This window comes from Hippopotamus amphibius, chromosome 1 (genome assembly GCF_030028045.1).
Source record: "Hippopotamus amphibius kiboko isolate mHipAmp2 chromosome 1, mHipAmp2.hap2, whole genome shotgun sequence".
Classification (NCBI taxonomy): domain Eukaryota; kingdom Metazoa; phylum Chordata; class Mammalia; order Artiodactyla; family Hippopotamidae; genus Hippopotamus; species Hippopotamus amphibius.
Genome location: NC_080186.1, coordinates 201,569,882 through 201,590,398, shown reverse-complemented (window position 1 = coordinate 201,590,398; position 20,517 = coordinate 201,569,882). Strand labels below are relative to the sequence as shown.

Genomic DNA, 20,517 nt, shown 5'->3' with positions numbered 1-20,517 from the left:
GCACAAAAAAGTCAAGGCAATGAGATGCTGTTATCCCCCAAACACTAGTCCTACTTAAAAGAGCAAAATGGCTGACTAACGTTACTGACCACCCTCCTCCTTCTCGTCTGGGAACTCAACAGATAGTTTGTTCAAAGGTATTTGGGATGGCTCCCCTTATACTCTTTCACTTCAGAAAATCTTATACAACAATAAAATATTCTAGAATGGGAAAGGCTTAGTTGATTTAGCAGCATAGACAATCTACTTTACCTAAAATACTTCACCAAGCACTCGTATGTACAAACATCTGATTCTCTTTACTAAATTATATTTTCAAATATTCACCAAATTGTGATCACATCTCGCATATAATGTTCTTAAAATATATCGATAGGATCTATTCTAACCACAAATTAATGTGCCAGAGAGTACATTCATCTCACTATTCATAACCTGAAATATGAAACAGTTTAAATAACATAACGTGAGTTATTTCAAAATAAACTAAAATTTATTTTACTTATTTAAATTCTACTAAAATACACACTACTGAAGTTTGCAACCAATCCAAAGTAATGTCTTTGTGTTCCTTGCATACCCATGAAGACTGAAAAAAAAAATACACACTTCACGTATGAAATTCTACTTGTAGCATTTTAAGGGCCTCAAAATCTATAAAGAAAATACTCTTAGGAGATGGGCTGGGCTTTAATCTTATCATTTTCAGAGTTAATAAAGTAGGAAACATTATCTTTGACCTTTGCAATCATAAGTGTATCAAATAATTCCTTTCCAATTTTAATTACAAAAATGTAATAACGTAGCTGTTATGAAGCATACATGCACACATATGTTCCTGAATAACTCTACGATCTTATAAGGAAAGATGTCACTTTACTTTTTTTTTCTGAAGAAAATCTCTACTCATATGTGAAAGAAAACAAACTTTGCAAAATTTAACTACTCACTGCAGAACTTAAGAATGGGACAGTAGAACAAGTTGCCAAACATTAAGATGTAATAAAGCTAGGTCAGAAAAAGCACTTTCACCACTACAGGAAAGGAAATCTTGAACACAATTTTAAAACACCAATTTCTAAAAAACTGGAATTCAAGTAAGAATAAAGTAATTCAGTAAATATTGTAATTTACCATTTTGTAGGTCTTTGTCTTATTCTTAAAGTATTCTATTTGTGGGCTCTAAAGAGGTTTTTGTTGGTTGGTTTGTTTTATGACAAAAAAACACTGAGTTATTCCAACTCTTTTTTTAAAAGAATAAGATATTAATTTAAGATAGCAGATTTCCCTTAGTTTCTAAATTCTCTAAATCAGACTGGCAAAGATTTACAAAAGCAGTCATAATATTTTTTTCAGAAGTATTTTCAATAATATTGATAAATATTTGATAATTCAAGTGATATTTCATGTAATAAGAAACAAAAACAATTAGAATTGAAAATACTCATTTCAAAGATATTATCTAAATCTTTGTACACTTAAGATGCCTTTTTGTTTTTTGTTGTAACTACGAAATAATGCAGAATAATCTTTCACTACAAATAAAATAAATAATAATTTAAATATAAGACTGTTTAGGAAAGACTTTTTGATGAGACATGATAAAATAATTTATAACACATAATAAAACACAGCTATAAAATGCCAAAAGAAAAATAAAGGAAATTGCACTTACATCCATAGCTCTCTTAATAAAAGGTATCTGTGTGCCACTGTCCAGATCTTCATTTATAATAAGCCTTCTAGCCCACTGACCTGCCCTCACAACACCACTACCATGAATTAAAACCATCAGTTTCTGTGGATTTGTCAAAGCATCCTCACTCATAAAGATAAAACTCTTTGGTTCACTCTCAGTGGCATCTACCTGTAATTAAAAAAAATTAAATAATAAATAAATGTTTTCTAATCAGTCATAGACACAAATGAGAAAACAGCTAATGGTTACTATAAATTATAGAATGACTATTACAGAATTATAGAAGTAAAAAATAACTTTAAAATAAAATTAAAATATTCATTAGAGATTGACAACTATATATAAGTTAGAGGAGCAAGAAAGACATGACAGTAATTTAAATATATAAAAATATGAAAAAAGAATATTGGAAATAAGTCTCAATTATTGAATATTTAATATTATATCATTATAAATAAGAATAAATAATTTTTAAGTGCTTCCTATGATCCAGATACTATGTTAAATGTTTTAAAAATGTTATTTCAATTAATCACAATTCTATTAAGGTGGTACTATTATATTCATTTACAGATGAACAAGTTGAGGCCTAGAGAGTTTAAATAACTCGCCCAAGGTCACACAGCTATTAAGTCTATAAGTCATGTGCTGCATCTAAAATAAAAAAACAGAAAAGCCCAATTGGAGAATACACATATTAGAAAACCATATATTAGCAAGGAAAACTACTAAGCTTTTAACAAAAGTACGAGAGGGAACTACTTAAAAATTCAATCACCAACTTTTCTATGTAAACAGATGTCAAAGTTTCATCCAGAGTGTGAACACAGGATTATATAACAATTATTTTATTAAGGAATATTATTTGTATACTTTGATAACCTTATTTTATGAACTAGTTATTTATGGAATGAGAAATGAATATTTTTAGTCATTTTGATTACACAATATTTAGGTTTAAACTAGATGATGTATGATTTAGATTTGAAAGATTAAAAAGATTTTTAGAAAGGGATAACTTCCCAACCTTTTATTACATATGCCACAGCTGCACTGAGTGGTATTCCACATCAGCAGTGGCGATTAAGCAGGAATAGTAGCCTTTGTGCGACTAGGTCAGAGCCAGAAGTTAAAATCTTGACAGCTGGTAATAAACACGTCCTTAAATAGAGAAGGTCAATCCACATGCTGGGCAATGCAATAGCACTTCAATTCATCAACAATATATATTCATAAAATTATCAAAAATAAAAAAACTCAATAACCAAAAAATGCCTTGGATTCCAAATGTTCCTAGTCACTATTCCTGGGACCAAAAAAAAAAAAAAAAATTTAAATTTCCCTACTTCTAAAACAATCAGATTGGTGTCAGTAATAGATGCTTAGCCAGTTGTATAAACAGAGAACAAAAGGTAATTATTTCAGTAAGAAGAGCACCCCATGTAAAACTTCCCCAAGAACTTCCTAGTCCGATTCTCTGTTTTATGTTCCTCCATAGCACATAACACAATATAATATGCTTTACTTTATATTTGTTTGTATATCTGTTTACTAACCATCCAATCCCTCCACTAGAATGTAGGTCAAGGAAGGCATAGACCTCCAGCTACAATCCCAATGCCTAGAAGAAAGGCTGGTACATTATAGGCACTCGTTTATATAAGAATGAATGAACTTTTGGAATAAAGAATCTTATCAAGCATCACTAGTGACTTCCTTCAGATAAGAGGCATTTAACTGAATAACACGTCCTCTTAACTGGTTATAATACTTGCCTGGTTCAGAAAGCACAAACGGAAGATTAAACTAATACATGATTATAAAGAATTTTAAAAGAGCTACACAATGCTTAGAATTAAAATGCCATAACTGTATCTTCATTCGTAGTAATTAAATATGCAGTAAAAGAAGTATGAAGTATATCACTATCACAGCTTCACTTACAATGTGATGTCTAGAATAAACAAATTCCTATGATGACAATGGATATGACTGAAGTCACAGAGGAAGAAAAGTGGATGAGAGACAGGAAAAGCAAATCTGAGAAGAAAAAATCCCTTTTACCTAGGAACATTATATGAAAACACAGGAATAATTCAGTTAAAATGGCTTAAAAAAAAGAAAATGATAAGAAGAAAAGAAAAAATTAAAAGGCAAAGCTGTCAGTGAATAATAAAAAAGAGGCCACAGAGGTTTCCAGTCATTCATTTACCAAAAAGTATGTCTAAATATGCACAAATAAAAGAGCCTCTTAAAGTCAGTGAGGCCTTAAATGGATCGTGGAATGTATGGAAATGGACATCTGTTTATCTTAATGAAAAAAACCCCTAGTATAGACTTTCCAGTAGGTGCTGATCACTGTTTCTTTTTTCCATCATGCTAGGTCCCCTGTTACTAAGGACCTGAGTCAATTTTTTAAGCAACGGAATGTTGGCACTTTAAATTCCACAGTAATCACTTTAAAACTGGAAGAGTACTTATTTTCTGAAGATAAACGTGTCTTTTATATTATAATGCTGTTCAAGAATTTTTTAAAGGGCTACAAGTTAAGGTAGCCATGAACAAATGAATAAAAGTGATACTTGAACATCCAGATATGTTGACTTTAAAAATATCAGAACATCAGATTATTTAAGGAAAAACAAATGAAAATGAACAATGTAATGGTATTAACGATTAAGGAGTAAGAACAGTATTTACGCTGGTCACCGACTAATATTCATCTCAATGTAATGCTGAACTGTGACTCCACAGTTGGTAGCTACAATTTACTCTATGTAAAGTTAGTGCTAATTTAAAATAGAAAAATATCTGTATGAATAAAATAATTTTTCCTTCATTAACTTAAGTTTTGAAATGGCTGTTCCAAGGCCATTTATCTTCAAACAATGGTAATTTACTAAGATGAGCTTTCATAAAGGAATACACATAAAGGTCATTCCAGTGTACCATCTCACATTGTAGACAGATCAACTTCAAAGACCAATTGGTCGGTGAGACTGCAACAAACAATTTTTAGCAATTAACAATTCACTTTGGGATACTTATGAAAATCACTGATTTTGATATTTCTTTAAATATGATTGAATAAATTGAATGAAATTTGTAGTCAAGTTAATTCATGTATCCAATATTCTACGCACATGTGAAATACTAAAATTGAGAATATTTTGTACCTATTTATGTGAGGTGGAGAGTAAACATGAGACATGATCATGATCTTTACTGTCAAATTGTGGACTTCCACAAAGTGCTGTCATTTAAAAAAAATAAAAAGTTTTTCTTTCTTTGTTAAATATATCAACTATAAAACTAAAACTTAGTTCATCATCAGGAAAAAAGGGTTTGGTGGCATTTCTTCAGTTAAAAAAAAAGACAACTCTGAACAAAAAAAAAACCCACTCTCACTGCTAACTTGGGATTTAAGAGAACTCAGAAGAAAACTAATAGGGAAGAAAATTTTCACAACTATATAAAATATGTGATGAATAGATAAAGAAGAGGTGGCACATATATACAATGGAATATTACTCAGCTATAAAAAGGAACGAAATGGAATTATCTGTAGTGAGTTATCTGTATGATGGACCTAGACTCTGTCATACAGAATGAAGTAAATCAGAAAGAGAAAAACAAATACCATATGCTAACATATATATATATGGAATCTAGAAAAATAGTACTGATGAACCCAGTGGCAGGGCAGGAATAGAGATGCAGACGTAGAGAATGGACTTGAGGACAGGGGGCGGCGAAGAGGAAGCTGGGACATAGTGAGAGAGTGGCATTGACATATGTACACTACCAAATGTAAAACACATAGCTAGTGGGAAGCTGCTACAGAGCACAGGGAGATTAACTCCATGCTTTGTGAAGACATAAATGGGTGGGGTAGGGAGGGTGGGAGGGAGTTTCAAGAGGGAGGGGATATGGGGATATATGCATATGATTAACTTTGTTGTACAGTAGAAACTAGCACAATACTGTAAAGCAATTATACTCTAATAAAGATGAAATAATTTTTTTAAAAATGTGATAACTTAAGAGATTAACTTCCTAAAATTAAAAAAACATTTTTTTTCTTTTCTGTTTATAAAATGAGGGAATCTTTACTAACCAAAAATGGACATGAAGGTTGTTATATAGGTCTCATAAAAGGTAAAGCTCTCTCTGTGTAACTTTATAGTCTAAATTTAAATAAGAGGAAAATAATCGGTCTTTCTAAATCTAATCTCAGGCTTTCTATACAGAACATTAATAAAACTTAATCATATAACATGACAGATATGGCCAATTATCTTGTAATATGTTCTAGAAATCTAGGGAATTAAAGTGAGTTTAAAGGTTCCATGGAACTAGAAGTATTACAGAGTTAAAGGACTCAATATTAATTGCGCTATAACAATGAATTAACCTAAGGCTCTTTAAATATCATTTTCCAGAAACTTCAAAAAAAATAGAATTAAAAAGAAAAGAAGACTGGACAAAGTGACAAAATTCTAACTTGACTTTCCAGAAGACCAAATTCCATATATAGTTTTAATAGACTAAGGCACTGGACCTCAAGTCAAAACTATACCAAGAGGTTTGAATCCAAAAAAGACTTTCCGCAAAAGATACTAAAATCTTGTTTTTCACATAATTGAAAAGGAAGGAAAGTTTTCAAATAAACAAGTGTTGGCCTAGTCATCACATGGAATAATAGTGAATATTTTATTCACGAGTGTATCACTAGCACTTGCAACAGGGCCTGGCACCCTAAAATAAATATTTGCTGAATGAATGAATAAATAAATGATTAAAAATGTGACCTAGTACTTGAGGTTACCTATAGAAAAAATCAAATAAAAATAGATTTCTTTTTTAAAAAAATCAACCCATGGAATTAACTTGGCAGAATGGATAGCATCAAAGACTCCTCAAATCCTCCAATTCATAGTTGAATAACATTACCTATAGAACTTTAAAATTTCATGTAAAATCTCATGTAAACAAAATTATCAATATTCAAAGTTTTGTGCCTTAAATAAATTACTTACATGAAGTCTTTGAGATTCATATAGATCACAAAATCAGAGAGCTGTCAGGGACAGTAAAGATCATCTAATCTAGTCCACGATCATTTCACAGATAAGGATACTATTTCTTCATTTAAGAACTTAATATTTCATGTTTTATATTAAAAACAAAAGAGCTCTTTTGAGAAGCTGAATCTGAGAACAAATTTCAAACTTTTTCATCTGAAAGGGCAAAATGTGCAAAATTTCCAAAAGTATTCTACTAAAAAGAAGAGGAGTAGTGTTACAAAACAGAAAGTACCAGGAGTGAATCTTGGGACGTGCAGAGGAAATCACACAGAAATAAAACATACAGTCTAAAAAAAATCAAGAAATAAAGTAGTTGTGAATGTCTAATGCAAGAAAAAGTAGATTGGTTTACTTCAAATAAATAAGTAAAAATAAATTATACCAATGAAATGAGAAAAGGCAGAAGAAAGGGTAGTCCTTTTGTGACATCATTTTCAAAAAAGACTGGAAATCAGTATTTCTTTTCTTTACACTGAACAGTATTACTTTTTAAGAACTACTGTGCACAAGGAGATGAGGTATGATGACAGGCGTTTAATATTATCTTTATCAATATCAAAACACTACGATCTTAACATTTAAACTTATCACAGTTAACCTAAAACAAAAGATTTTTTCTGAATTGAAAACTATTTTATTTGGAACTATAAACATTTTTAAAAATTGGACTTACTGGAATAGATATTTTTTTCAAATTACAGTCCTTTTCCAGGAGCTCATATACATATTTCGTGATGATCTAAGTAGGAAAGAAATAACATATTAAAATGCAATGTTGCCCATTATCAAAATTCACATAAATTATTAAAATTTATTGAGGTGAATGAGCATCTATCTTGGAATATTTTCACACTAAATTAAGAGACTCTTTACTGGTTTACTTCCTGCTGCTATGTATTGAATAACTATGGACCTTAATATTAAGGATTAGAAATAATATAAACTCACAAATATACACAATGACTTTCTATTTTACAAAGCAATACTCTGTAAGCATATTTTCTTTTTTTTTTTTCAGTATTTTTAGAATTCTCTTTCCCCTATAATTTCCCTATAGATATTATATCTAATACAGTATTGTTATGACTCTGAATCCTAACATTTCTTTTGCATTCAATGAATCAAAGAGGGAAAAGTCAGAGTTATTCCAAACAGAAAAGGAAAACTGATCCAGCAAAGTCAGGTACCAATTAGTACCACCGGTTATGGTAGGCAGAAACAGGGCTCCCCAGCGACGTCTATATCCTAACTCCTGGAACCTGTTCATATACTATGTTATACGGTAAAAGGGACTTTGCAGATATGATTAAGGTTAAGAGCCCAAGATGGGGAGATAATCTGAGTGGGCCCAATTTAATCATACAAATCCTTATATATACATAAAGATTACAGAGGAACAGTATGTCAAAGAGATGCAAAGTGAAAAGGCCTCGACAGGCCATTGCTGGTTTCGGATATGTTTTCTTTTTCTTTCTTTCTTTTTTTTTTTTTCATTGCTGGTTTTGAAGATGGAGGAAGGAGACAATGAGCCAGGAAATGTGGTGGCCTTTAAAAGGTGGGGTAATCCTCAGTTTATAGCCAGTAAGAAAACAAGACCTAGGTCCTACACTTGCAAGGAACTGAATTCCGCCAACAAACCAAAGAAGCAGTAAATGGAATCCCTCCGTAGGGACTCCGGAAAAGAACAGCCTGTCCAACACCTTGATTTTAGTCTGGTGACACTCACTGAACTTCTGACCTCAAGAACTGTATGACAATATATTTGTGTTGTTTTAAGCAACTAAATTTATGGTAATTTGTTACAGCAGCAAGAGAAAAGTAATACACTATTTCTATTAAAGAAAGCAAAGAGAGTAAAGAGAGATGTCTGGAGTAAAAGTGATTATTTAATAGGCTTTAATGGTCATTTTAAGGAGTGTTTCAAAAATATCTTGAATCATCTATGCACAATATCTCAGAGAATACTTTCAGCAGCAACATAATTAAAAGTCAAATTTTAATATGAAACAAAGATCAGATGACTTTTTTTTTAGAAAAATTAAGATCGCTTCGGTGCTGTCTTCTGTAATCTAAAATAAGATTCTTTATCCTGCTTTCTCTAAGAAGTCCAAAATCCCTACTTCTCTGTATACATATTCATTCACTTTAGAAAGAGTATATTAGATGTATGCTAGAACAGCTTTATATTGGCTAGTAATAGTAATTTCAAAAGCTATGATACTAAACTAGAACTAGGCAATAATCTACTAGTTATTCATTGAATAGTATTCCTACATTTTATGCAGTATTTAAAATTATGTTCCTTATACCTTTGCCAGAAAGTAGCAGTACTATAGACCTGTAAGAGTAAAGTAAATATATATATAGGATGAGACTAAAAATATGCATGAAGTTATATAATGGGTTGCCACTTCAAGAAAAACAGTTTAACTAAATGAGATTAGCTAAAGTGAGTGGGTTATCATCTTTAAAAATTACCTTCTATGAAATCATAAAACATCCTTACATTTAAAGCCACAACAGAACCAATCACACAAACTCAAATGAATTCTACCACCACGCAAAATACTTACAAGACATAGTTTGAGAATTAAAAAATCAACTATTTTGGCAAGTTATATCTATGTCAATGTGAAATACATATTACAGTTAATTCTCAATTTCATACTACAATATAGCACAAAACAATTCAAAAACCACTCACATTTGACTTTGAAAAAATTATAGGGCAAGTGCCTGTTCTAATAAAACCACTCAACAAGTAGAGTTGGAGATACACTACCTAAGTTCCCCAATCTGCATTGCTCTCCAAGTCCTGACTGCAGAAGAACTTGTAGGCAGTTCTCTCTGCTTCCAATGCTCTCCTCCACCATAGTCATCCTCCAAGAGACAGATCACGTGTCAGCAGCTTTAGGTGACTTTTTCCTGCCTCATCCTAACCCTCCAAGGTAAAACAAAATGTCCCACCCACCTCTGTGCTCCTCTGGACATGCCTGAAGTATATGAGTTTGATATAATTTACCTGTTACCTGACTAGCCTGAGAACACTAAAATTTAGGTATCTTACACCTTTACTCTTCCTTGTATCCACACAGGATAGTGTCTGGTGTATTGAAGGTACTTTAAAACAGTATACAAAATCTCTCCACTGTTCATTCTGTCTACATCCTTTGAGGGAAATCAGTGCTTCATTTTTAAAATATCTTTCTAACTGCTGAATTGAGGCTTAGAAAGCAAGCATCAAGGATTCACAGCCTTGCAGCTTGAGCAGGATTGCAGTCTGCATTTAGAAAAGTCAATAAATGAAAAGATAATTTCAAAAAAATAGATGAAAAAAAGTATCTCTGCCCAAATGTAATCTATGTTCAAATATTCATTGGAAACATTGTCACCAGTGAAGTTCCTACATGGGAAAGAAAAGGCTTAAGAGACTAATAAGAATGAGCTAAAGTGAAATTTTCATTCTAATAAGAAACACAGGAACTTCTGGTTTCTGTTCTGAAATATAAAGAGCCTGGAAATAGTCATTCCTATCCTCACAAAAAGAAAAAAGCTGAACAAACTGAAAACCATCGACTCTTCTTAGATCCATCAGAGATTTGAGGTCACAGGTCAAACTGCTTCCCCGAAAACTGGAGAGATAGACAGGCAGATACAGAGAATCAGGACTTACTAGTAACAAAAGCCCAGGTGCAGAAGCATTGGCTGAAGCCAGTCCTGGGGTAGGGACACTTTCAACTATAACTGATTAATTTCTGGAAGTTCAATATGAATACTAGCTCAAGAATGAAAAATCAGGGGGGGATTCAGCCTTAAAGAAGGATTCTCCAACTTTTATGAGTTTTATCTCCATGAATTTCACTAGGTTCTCACTGTGGAGATTAGAGAAAAATCCTCACCTGCTTCCAACAGGAGAAGAGGAAAGTAACCATTTTGAAATACTACTGAACTCTGTTCTCATTAATAAGGCATACCCACAAGGAAAACTATTTCACCAGAGACTAACTGACACAGGGGAAGCAAAAGGTTCACTAAAAGACTGAGATCACATTACCATCATATCTATAGGGCTCCTATAAAATAACAAGGCATGAGATACAGGTAAAAGAACTGCAAGGTTCACCCCTATTTAAGATCTCCACGAACACTTAAGGACAACAGGGAAAACAAAAACAAGAACATAAGAGGAAATTTTAGCCTTGGCTAAAAGAGCTACAACAAATAGTAAACACAGACTGACTTCTAGTCAGATAAACATAAAACTTCACACTGAAGACTTATCTACCAAAGTTCCTTTTACCCAATACATCATGTCCAGCTTTCAACAAAAAAATTACCCGTCACACTAAAAGGCAAAAAGAAACAACTGGAAGAGACAAATCAAGCATCAGAAAATTTGGAATTATCATAATTGGAATTTAAAACAATAAGTAATATGCCAAAGGATTTACTGAAAAAGTTGACAACATAAAAGAACAAATGAATAATGTAAGTTGAGAGATAGAAACTCTAAGAAAGAATCAAAAGAAAATGCTAGATCAAAAACACTAACAAAAATGAAGAATAACTTTGATGGGGTCATCAGTAGACTGGGCATAGCCAAGAAAAGAATCAAAGAGTTTCAAGATATAACAGCAAACACTTCAAAAACTGAAATGCAAAGAGGAAAAAAAAATGAAAAGATGGAACAGAATATCTGAGAAATGCAGGACAATTACAAATGGTTTAACATATGCATAAATAGTAATGCCAGAAAGAGAAGGAAGAGAAAAGGACAGAGGAACTATATTTGACACAATAATGGCTGAGAATATTCCAAAATCAATGACAGACACAAAACCACAGATCCAAGCGATCCAAAGAACTCCAAGAAGGATAAATGTCAAAACTACATCTGGCCATATCATATTAAAACTGCAGAAAACAAAACACAAAGAGAAAATCTGGAAAGAAGCCAGACTGGAGAGATTTGGGGGAGTGAGGGATGTGGAAGACTTTACCTACAGTGGAAAAAAGATAAGAATTACATCAGACATCTCTTAGGCATCAGGTACGTAAGAAAAGAGCAGATTGCCAAAGCAATCTTGAGGGAAAAAAATGGAGGTGCAGGAATCAGACTTTCTGACTTCAGACTATACTACAAAGCCACAGTAATCAAGACAACATGGTACTGCCACAAAAACAAAAATGTAGATCAATGGAACAGGATAGAAAGCTCAGAGATAAACTATGGTCAACTAATCTATGACAAAGGAGGCAAGGATATACAATGGAGAAAAGACAGCCTCTTCAATAAGTGGTGCTGGGAAAACTGGACAGTCACATGTAAAAGAATGAAACTGGAACACTCCCTAATACCATACACAAAAATAAACTCAAAATGGATTAAAGACCTAAATGTAAGGCCAGACACTATAAAACTCTAAGAGGAAAACATAGGAAGAACACTCTTTGACATAAACCACAGCAAGATCTTTTTTGACCCATCTCCTAGAGTAACAGAAATAAAAACAAAAATAAATAAGTGAGGCCTAATGAAACTTAAAAGCTTTTGCACAGCAAAGGAAACTATAAGCAAGATGAAAAGACAACCCTCAGAATGGGAGAAAATATTTGCAAATGAATCAATAGACAAAGGACTAATCTCCAAAATATATAAACAGTTCATCCAGCTCAATATCAAAAATACAAACAACCCAATCAAAAAATGGGCAGAAGACCTAAATAGGCATTTCTCCAAAGAAGACATACAGATGGCCAAGAGGCACGTGAAAAATTGCTCAACATCACTAATTATTAGAGAAATGCAAATCAAAACTACAAGGCATCACCTCACACCAATTAGAATGGGCATCATCAGAAAATCTACACACAGTAAATGCTGGAGAGGGCGTGGAGGAAAGGGAACACTATTGCACTGTTGGTGGGAATGTAAATTGATACAGCCACTACGGAGAACAGTATGGAGGTTCCTTGAAAAACTAAAAATAGAATTACCATATGACCCAACAATCCCACTACTGGGCATATACCCAGAGAAAACCATAATTCAAAAAGACACATGCACTCCAATGTTCATTGCAGTACTATTTACAATAGCCAGGTCATGAAAGCAACCTAAATCTCCATCAGCAGATGAATGGGTAAAAAAGATGTGGTACATATATACAATGGAATATTACTCAGCTGTAAAAAGGAACGAAATCGGGACATTTGTAGAGACATGGATGGACCTAGAGACTGTCATACAGAGTGAAATAACTCCAAAAGAGAAAAACAAATATTGTATATTAATGTATATATGCAGAATCTAGAAAAATCATACAGATTAACCGGTTTGCAAGGCAGAAATAGAGACACAGATGTAGAGAACAAACATATGGACACCAAGTCGGGGGGGGGGGGGGTTGGGATGGTATGAATTGGGAGATTGGGACTGCCATATATACATTACTAATAAGAAAAAAAAAATCAAATTGTACACTTTAAATACATGCAGTTTATTGTATGTCAATTATATCTCAATAAAAGTTCTAAAAAAAAAAAAAAAAGGATGAGAGCAGATTAAAATATCCAAAGTACTGAAAGAAAAAATCCACCAATCTATAATTCTGTATCCAGTGAACTCATCTTCTTCAAAGATGAGAAATAAACACTTTCTCAGACAAACAAAAATTGAGGGAATTTTTGCAAGTAGATCTACCACAAGAAATGTTAAAATAAATTATTCAGAGAGAAGGAAAATTATATAGGTCAGAAACTTGGATGTACATAAAGAAAAGAAGAGTGTTAGGAATAAATTAAGGTAAAAATTTTAAAAAATTTTCTTATTCTTAATTGATCTAACAGACAACAACAGTTTGTTGAAAATATTAGCAATAATGTTTTTGGTGATTATAGCTTATAGAGACAAAAATGAATGACAGCAAGATTTTAAGTTATGGGAGGGAGAAGCTGAGAATATTCTAAGGTACTCACACTACCCATGAAGCAGTATAGTATTATTTGAAAGAAAAACTGGAAAGAAAAAAAAAATTCTACACCTGATAATTTTTCTGGATTTCTTTTGATTCCTAAGAAGTAGCCATACAGCTAAATTAAATGAATCCACAATGGAAGACATAGGGAAGTATGATCCCCTGGCTACCAACAGAATAATGCCCTCTAAGAACTAGAGTCAAACTAGATTTTTTTCTAGCTCAGGATTTCTATATCTAGAGATTAAAGAAAATTTTAACATAAAGGGCAGGGGTAATTAAAGAAATAGATTGTGGGAAGAAGGAAAACAAAGTCTGATAAAAATTAATTCTCAATGGAGTACTTCCAACAGAAGGGGTATACTCACCCTGCAATAAATTTACTCCACATTTATTGAGCAGTTGCTGTGTGCTTATCATGTACCTCATTCATTTCTGCACTGTATCTGGTCATTAAATAAGAAGCCAACAATGACACCCTTTATCCCTGCAAAAGCACTGAAATTATCCTGGCAGATTATAATTTAAGGATGTGGGTAATGAAACTAAGAAGCTTCCCACGTTAGACCTTTTTGAAACTGGATTTGAGAAATAAAATGGGATATATGACAAGAAATATGACTGGACAAATGAAAGAAAATTTACATATTTTAATTAAATAAAAATACAAAGTTAACTTTACTATTAGGTTGCCAAGCTTCTGTTCCATCTTACTCTGAAGAAAACCCTCTCATTAGTAACAAATTAAATTTGACCTGATTGATTCACAGCAGTAACAATTTTCATTTCTCAACTTTATTACCGAGATAAAATTTTCTGTATTGGGCTCATCAGAAGAGTAAGAACTTCAGGCCAACACACAAAACACCAACATCCATAAATCCTCAGTCACATCCATCTCTGGAGAGGACAACTAAATGCTAAGAGTACCCTGATTTGGAGTATAAGGGTGAATGAACTGAACCAAAAGAAATATTCTGAAAGATTTAAGTATATCTATGAAATCTGATACTCCTGTAATCAAAGAAAATCTCAGAAAATAGACTCAATAGACTACTGACCTGAATTAGTAAAATACGAACTATAAAACATTTTAAAAGGAACAACTTTTAAAGAGCCTTAGGCTAATCAATTGTTATCTAGGAGAAATCTAGTTCTAATTGATGGAATAAAATTAAGTGATTTGTAATTAGTACAGTGAAATGACAGTTTTTTTAGTTCTCCTCTGCTTAAAACCATTATGTATATGGTTTTTGTATTACATAAGATACTCACAATAGTTGAAAACAGTTTAGTTTTACCTAAGCAACTCCTTTTAACAGTATTCAGTTGCTTATTAGGAAGCTCTGATTTCACAAATAAGCCAAGTGGAGTCAACAGAGTTTGACTTAGAAATGTATCACAAACGTAAAAAAGTTTGATATTATGAGGTTTTACTATATTGGAAGCTTAATAATAATTTTAGAAACAGACTTTTGTATTTAACAGAGTCTTTGTTAAGATTATCTCAGTTTCACTTCACTAACTGATACAAATAGCATTTTAAAAACTCCATGGCTTTTAAGAAACCAGTCTTAACTCATATCATCTCTAAAGAAAATACAAGTGGTTAGGAGATTTTAGCTCTGAGCAATGACTTGATTTAAAACATGTTTATCCCCAAAGCAGTATCTTAGGAACATTCACACAGTGTAATTTTTACCTTCAGGGCTGAGCAATTCATGGTTCAACAGAATCAGATTTAGTATTATATCAGCAAGGACAATGTAGTACTTCTATAAGTATTAAAAGTTAATAACTAGATGAGATTTACATATTAAATTTAATATTACAGATTTTTCCCATTTAAAAAAATGGAAAATTTATGACTATTATAGCTTAATAAAATAGAAAATATTGATGCTCAAACAGTAAATAAACACTGGAAAATCTCTACTTTTGATATTTTTAAAAAACTGCATGCATAATTAGGTTTACTTTCTACTTTACCATGCTCTTATATTTTAGATAAATATTTTATAAATCACATACAAAACTTTTTTTATTTCACTCTAACCATCTTTTAACTGGCAAGTTTACTTAATTCATTGTGATTACTAATTTTAGGTTTGACTTTTCATTGTACTTTGTACCTTCTACTTACCTTGCTTTTCCTGTGTTTCTTTTTTTCTTTTCCTATCCTTTAATAGATTAACTTTTCTTTACTCCTGCCTTTCTGGATAAAAGTTATACATTCATGTTCTATTCCTCTGGTGGCATCTTTATAGATTTAACATGAATATTTGGAATAACAAAGTCTAAAATTAATAAATTTTCTTTCCCTCTTGAAATAGTTCGAAGACTTGAAAGAGCTTTAACCCATCTTTTTAACTCATCTTACATACTACCTGTAGAGGGTACATTTATTCCCTTGCTTTGTACCCTTTTGCATGTATGTGATTATTTTGTTGTTGCTTTATTAGTAAAGTTTGTTTTGATCTCCCACATGATTATCAGTTCATTTGCTCAGCATTCCTTTTGGGATGCATATCTTTCACTTAGATTAGTTCAGTTATTAGTTCAGTTTTCTTCTTCATTAGTTCCTTTGGAAAAAGTAAACTGTCAGTTTTTTGTCAGAAAATATTTCTATCTGCACCTAACACTGAATGATAGTTTTACTTGGGCATAAAGTTCTAGAACAATAGTTATTTTCTCTGGTATCTTCTCATTACCATGGTTGTTGTTAATATTTCTGCTGTCAGTCTAACTGAGGTTGTAAGTAATCAGGCTTCATTCTCTGGTTTCTTTTACGATCTGTCCCTATGTCTCTGATGTGCTGCAAATTTACTACAATGTCTAGGTATAGGTTAAGTCTTATCAATCTTCCTGAGGACTCAGAGTTCTTCCTGAACCTTTCACCAACTCAGAACAATTCACAGACAGTATTTCTTCAAATATTTCCTCACTCCTATTCTCTTCTTTTGGAACTCCTAGATACATGCTGGACATTCTTGTTCTACTCTCCCTATTACAAGCCCTCTTTCATATTTTCCATCCCTTTTTCTCTCCCAAAGCTACATACTGAGTAATTTTCTCAGGTCTACCTTTCTAGGATTCCAGTTCTCCCTTCAGCTGTGTCTAATCTGCTATTTAACTAGTCCATTGAATTTTTAACTTTACTGACTATTTTGATGTCTGTACATTTTATTGGGTATTATTTAATCTACTCTTCTTTATATTGTTCTAATGTTTGGCATATGTTATTTTTCTTTTTTCTTTTTTTTAATGCTTTTAACCATTTAAAATGATACTTATTTTAAGGTCTCTAAATATTAGTTCCATTATCTAATGTTTTTGTACCTCTCGCTCTTCAATTATACCCATCCAAAAAAAAAAAAAATCACCTTAAAGCACACCATCTTCATAAAGCCTTCCTCCTAAAATATTTCCTCTGTCAACAGAAGTCTATTCAGCAAATAATTATTTACTTGCTTTTACTTTCCTGCTTATTATACTTCTTCTTCTACTTGATGTACATTACTTGAGAATAAAGACTATGGCTTGCATGTGATTACAATTCAAACAAAAGCAGGTGGAATAAGGTGCTCAACAAATTTTTTTGGTTTTTAACTTCTTCTAAGCTTTCACTACTGAATTAGCAGAAACAGGCCTAAAAGAGAATCCTGTAACTTGGCTGACTATCCATTTACCCTCCCAATTCTTTCTGGAGATTTCTTGGTCCCATAAATTTCAGACTAGAATATTTACTATAAAATAAGAAAATATTTAATATAATAATATTTAACATAAGGTACATAGTCATCTCAGGTTTTAAGGTGAAAGAGTGGCTAATATGAACAGGATATAGTTTAATTTGAGGCATTTTACAACATTCTGTTTACTGTTGACATGCAAATATACCAGAGCTAAAATCCAGCATGTCTGATTCCAAAGTTAGCTCACCTAAATATGAAAGGTAAACTTCACTACTGGATAATCAACATTTGTAATACCTTTATCATTAATAACACTGAATGAAATACTACAGTCCAGAGTACACCACTTTGACAACTCTTTCAGTCTCAATTCCTTCCTAATTGCTAACTTTACATCCCCAGATATGGAGATACAGAAAACATCACCCAGTCACTTTACACTGCTAGGAGTGGTAATTCAGCATCAGTTTCATGTTACTGGCTGAAGAAGGGGATAGGAGAGTTTTGGCTACCTCAAAGAAAAGTCATCTCCCTTCAGTTTTCAGGCTGTAATATAGGAAAATACAGCAAAAGCGTGGTAGAAAGAAATCAACTACAGTTTCTCTCCTCTGCAAGGTTTAATTATTCTGCTTCAGGGTTTTATATTAAGATTTGATAAATAAAAAATTATTGAGTTCGTATCAGTATGCACTTTTATTTTTTATCATATATATGTGTATATATATATCTCCTACCCATGTATATAGATAAGATGGATATATGTATAAATCTACATGAACATATATACACTTATACACATGCATACATATATACATCTATATCTTATTTCTATATTTGCCTATCTAGAGAGCAAAACTTATGAACATATACATATGTGTATGCACAGATACACGTGCACATTTGCTGACAGCCTAGAAGCAATGATACCACTACCAATACACAGATCTTGGTGTCTGTGTGTGTTATACACATACATATATAAAAACTTCCAATAAAAATAACCAGAGCTGATTGGAGATAGGGCTGATTCAGGGACTTGAATTTTATATGCCCTTTGCCACAGAAGGAACCAAGGATCTTAGGAGAAAAGGCTGATTCAGGGCCTGAAGTAAAGAAAGTACAAGTTTGAAAAAAAATTTTTTTGTACACAAGAAAATAAGAAACTGCTGAAAGTGATGAATAAATGTTAAAAGAACACAAGAATCTGCTTAATGAGAATGGCCAAATTTGGCATAATTCAGGCATCAAAATAATGACAGCAATGGAGTATACAGCTCATTGAGTAAAATAAGTACCTATGAATCCACAATGATACAAAAAAAAAAAAAAAAAAACGAATAAAGTGAAAAAGGGAAAAGGAAAAAAGAAGATGCTTCTTTAGATAGAATGCCAACTAATATATATGGAAGAAATGATGGAGTTAGAAAATCATTAATGGATGCTAAAATTAATAGGTAGCAGCTCCATAAAGAACATGTTCTTAAGTATATTCCCCCAAAATTACTTATTAATTACAAAGATAAAAATAACTAGTTTTATAATATAACCCAGCAGACATTACCAATATTAGAGCAAACCAAAATCATGTATTCTTGATATCATACATTGAGGACAAAAGATCACATCTAAGGTACTACTGCAAAAGACACATGACCTGAATACAATCATAAGAACACATACGACAAACCTAAATTGAGGGTCATTCTACAAATGTCCTGTACTCCTCAAAAAGTCAATGTCAAAAAAAAGGCCAAGGAATGGTTCCAAATTAAAGGAGACTAAAGAGACATGACAACCACATGCAATATGTGAACCTAGATCTGATCCTGGACTTGAGGCATATCAGCTATTAAGCACATAATGTGACAATCAGCAAAGTTTAAACATGGCTTGTAGACTGATACAAGATTTCCTGATTCTGATAATTCTTCTGTAGTTATAATGTTCTTATCTTTAGGTAATATATACACCAAGGTATTAGTGGTGAAAGGGCATACTTTTACCCTACTTTTACCAGCTTACTCTCAAACGGTTCAGAAAAAAATTACATAAGTAATATATCATATATATGGTTCTTTTTAATCATGCAACTTTTCTGTGAGTGTGAAATTATATCAAAATATGATTATTCTGAAACTTCCTACATTGTCCATATTCCTAGTGCAGGTGCTACTGACACTGCACCTATTTCCACAATTATTTCAATGGAAAAGTGGCAGATGATAAATAAGGTAACAATTTGCTTTCATCAAAATATTTTAATTTCTCAAAATCTTACAAGACCACAGCTATAGCTGGGGATAATTTTCATCCATTATTGCTTGTCAAAAATCAAGGACTCATTAAAATAAGTCCTATAGTGTGCTATGTTTGTGCCCATGTTCCTCTCTGATCTAAAATTCTCTTAGCTTCCCTCGTTTTTCTCCAAATCCCCAAAACTCAATTCAAATGCTACCTCCTACATGGTTTTTACTGATTCTACCAATGACTCTGTGCTTTTCTTATGACATTTATCATTCCATCATGATTATTTCACATTTTCATTTGTCCACTGAAGTAGCCACCTTACAAACAAGATTTATATCCCACTTTATTGTAGCATCAACCACACTATAGATGCACATGAACAATGAATGAATGAAAAATAACTGGGAGTGCATACAAACATGTGGTATTACAGTTTATAAAGACTTATAAATATGAGGATGAGTCAAAAATTATCCACACTCTAGCTGTAGAATTTACTTTAATTAACTTTTAGAAAAGACAAGCACATCATTTTTCAACATAATCTCCTTGCTTTTCAATACACTTTGTCCATCTGTCAACAAGTTTTCGTATTCCCTCAGTAAAAAATGTTTTAGGCTAAGCTGTGAGCCACGGATGTACCGCTGTCTTCACTTCCTCATCAGAAGAAATCTTTGTCCTTGTAGGGCTGTTTTCAGGGGACCAAACAGGTGAAAGTCAAATGGAGCAAGATCAGGACTATAGGGTAGTAAGTTTTTGCAGAGTGTCGACAGTGTGGGCAGAAGTGTGCAGATGTGCACTGTCATGCAAGA

The 20,517-nt window shown here is 32.4% G+C and overlaps 1 protein-coding gene across 7 annotated transcripts in view; it reads right to left on the bottom strand.

The window, feature by feature from the left end:
- Positions 1–20,517, bottom strand: part of FAM172A (family with sequence similarity 172 member A) — a 405,836-nt gene that overhangs the window by 302,148 nt on the left and 83,171 nt on the right. For all 7 annotated transcript variants that reach the window (XR_009054334.1, XM_057739283.1, XM_057739272.1 and 4 more), the window contains exons 5-6: positions 7,460–7,525; positions 1,676–1,867 (exon numbers count right to left, since the gene is read on the bottom strand). Coding sequence is in view for 6 of the 7 variants with exons in the window: in XM_057739283.1 (XP_057595266.1) it covers positions 1,676–1,867; positions 7,460–7,525 (258 nt within the window). In the remaining variant the exon portion in view is untranslated. The remainder of the gene's footprint in view (positions 1–1,675; positions 1,868–7,459; positions 7,526–20,517) is intronic.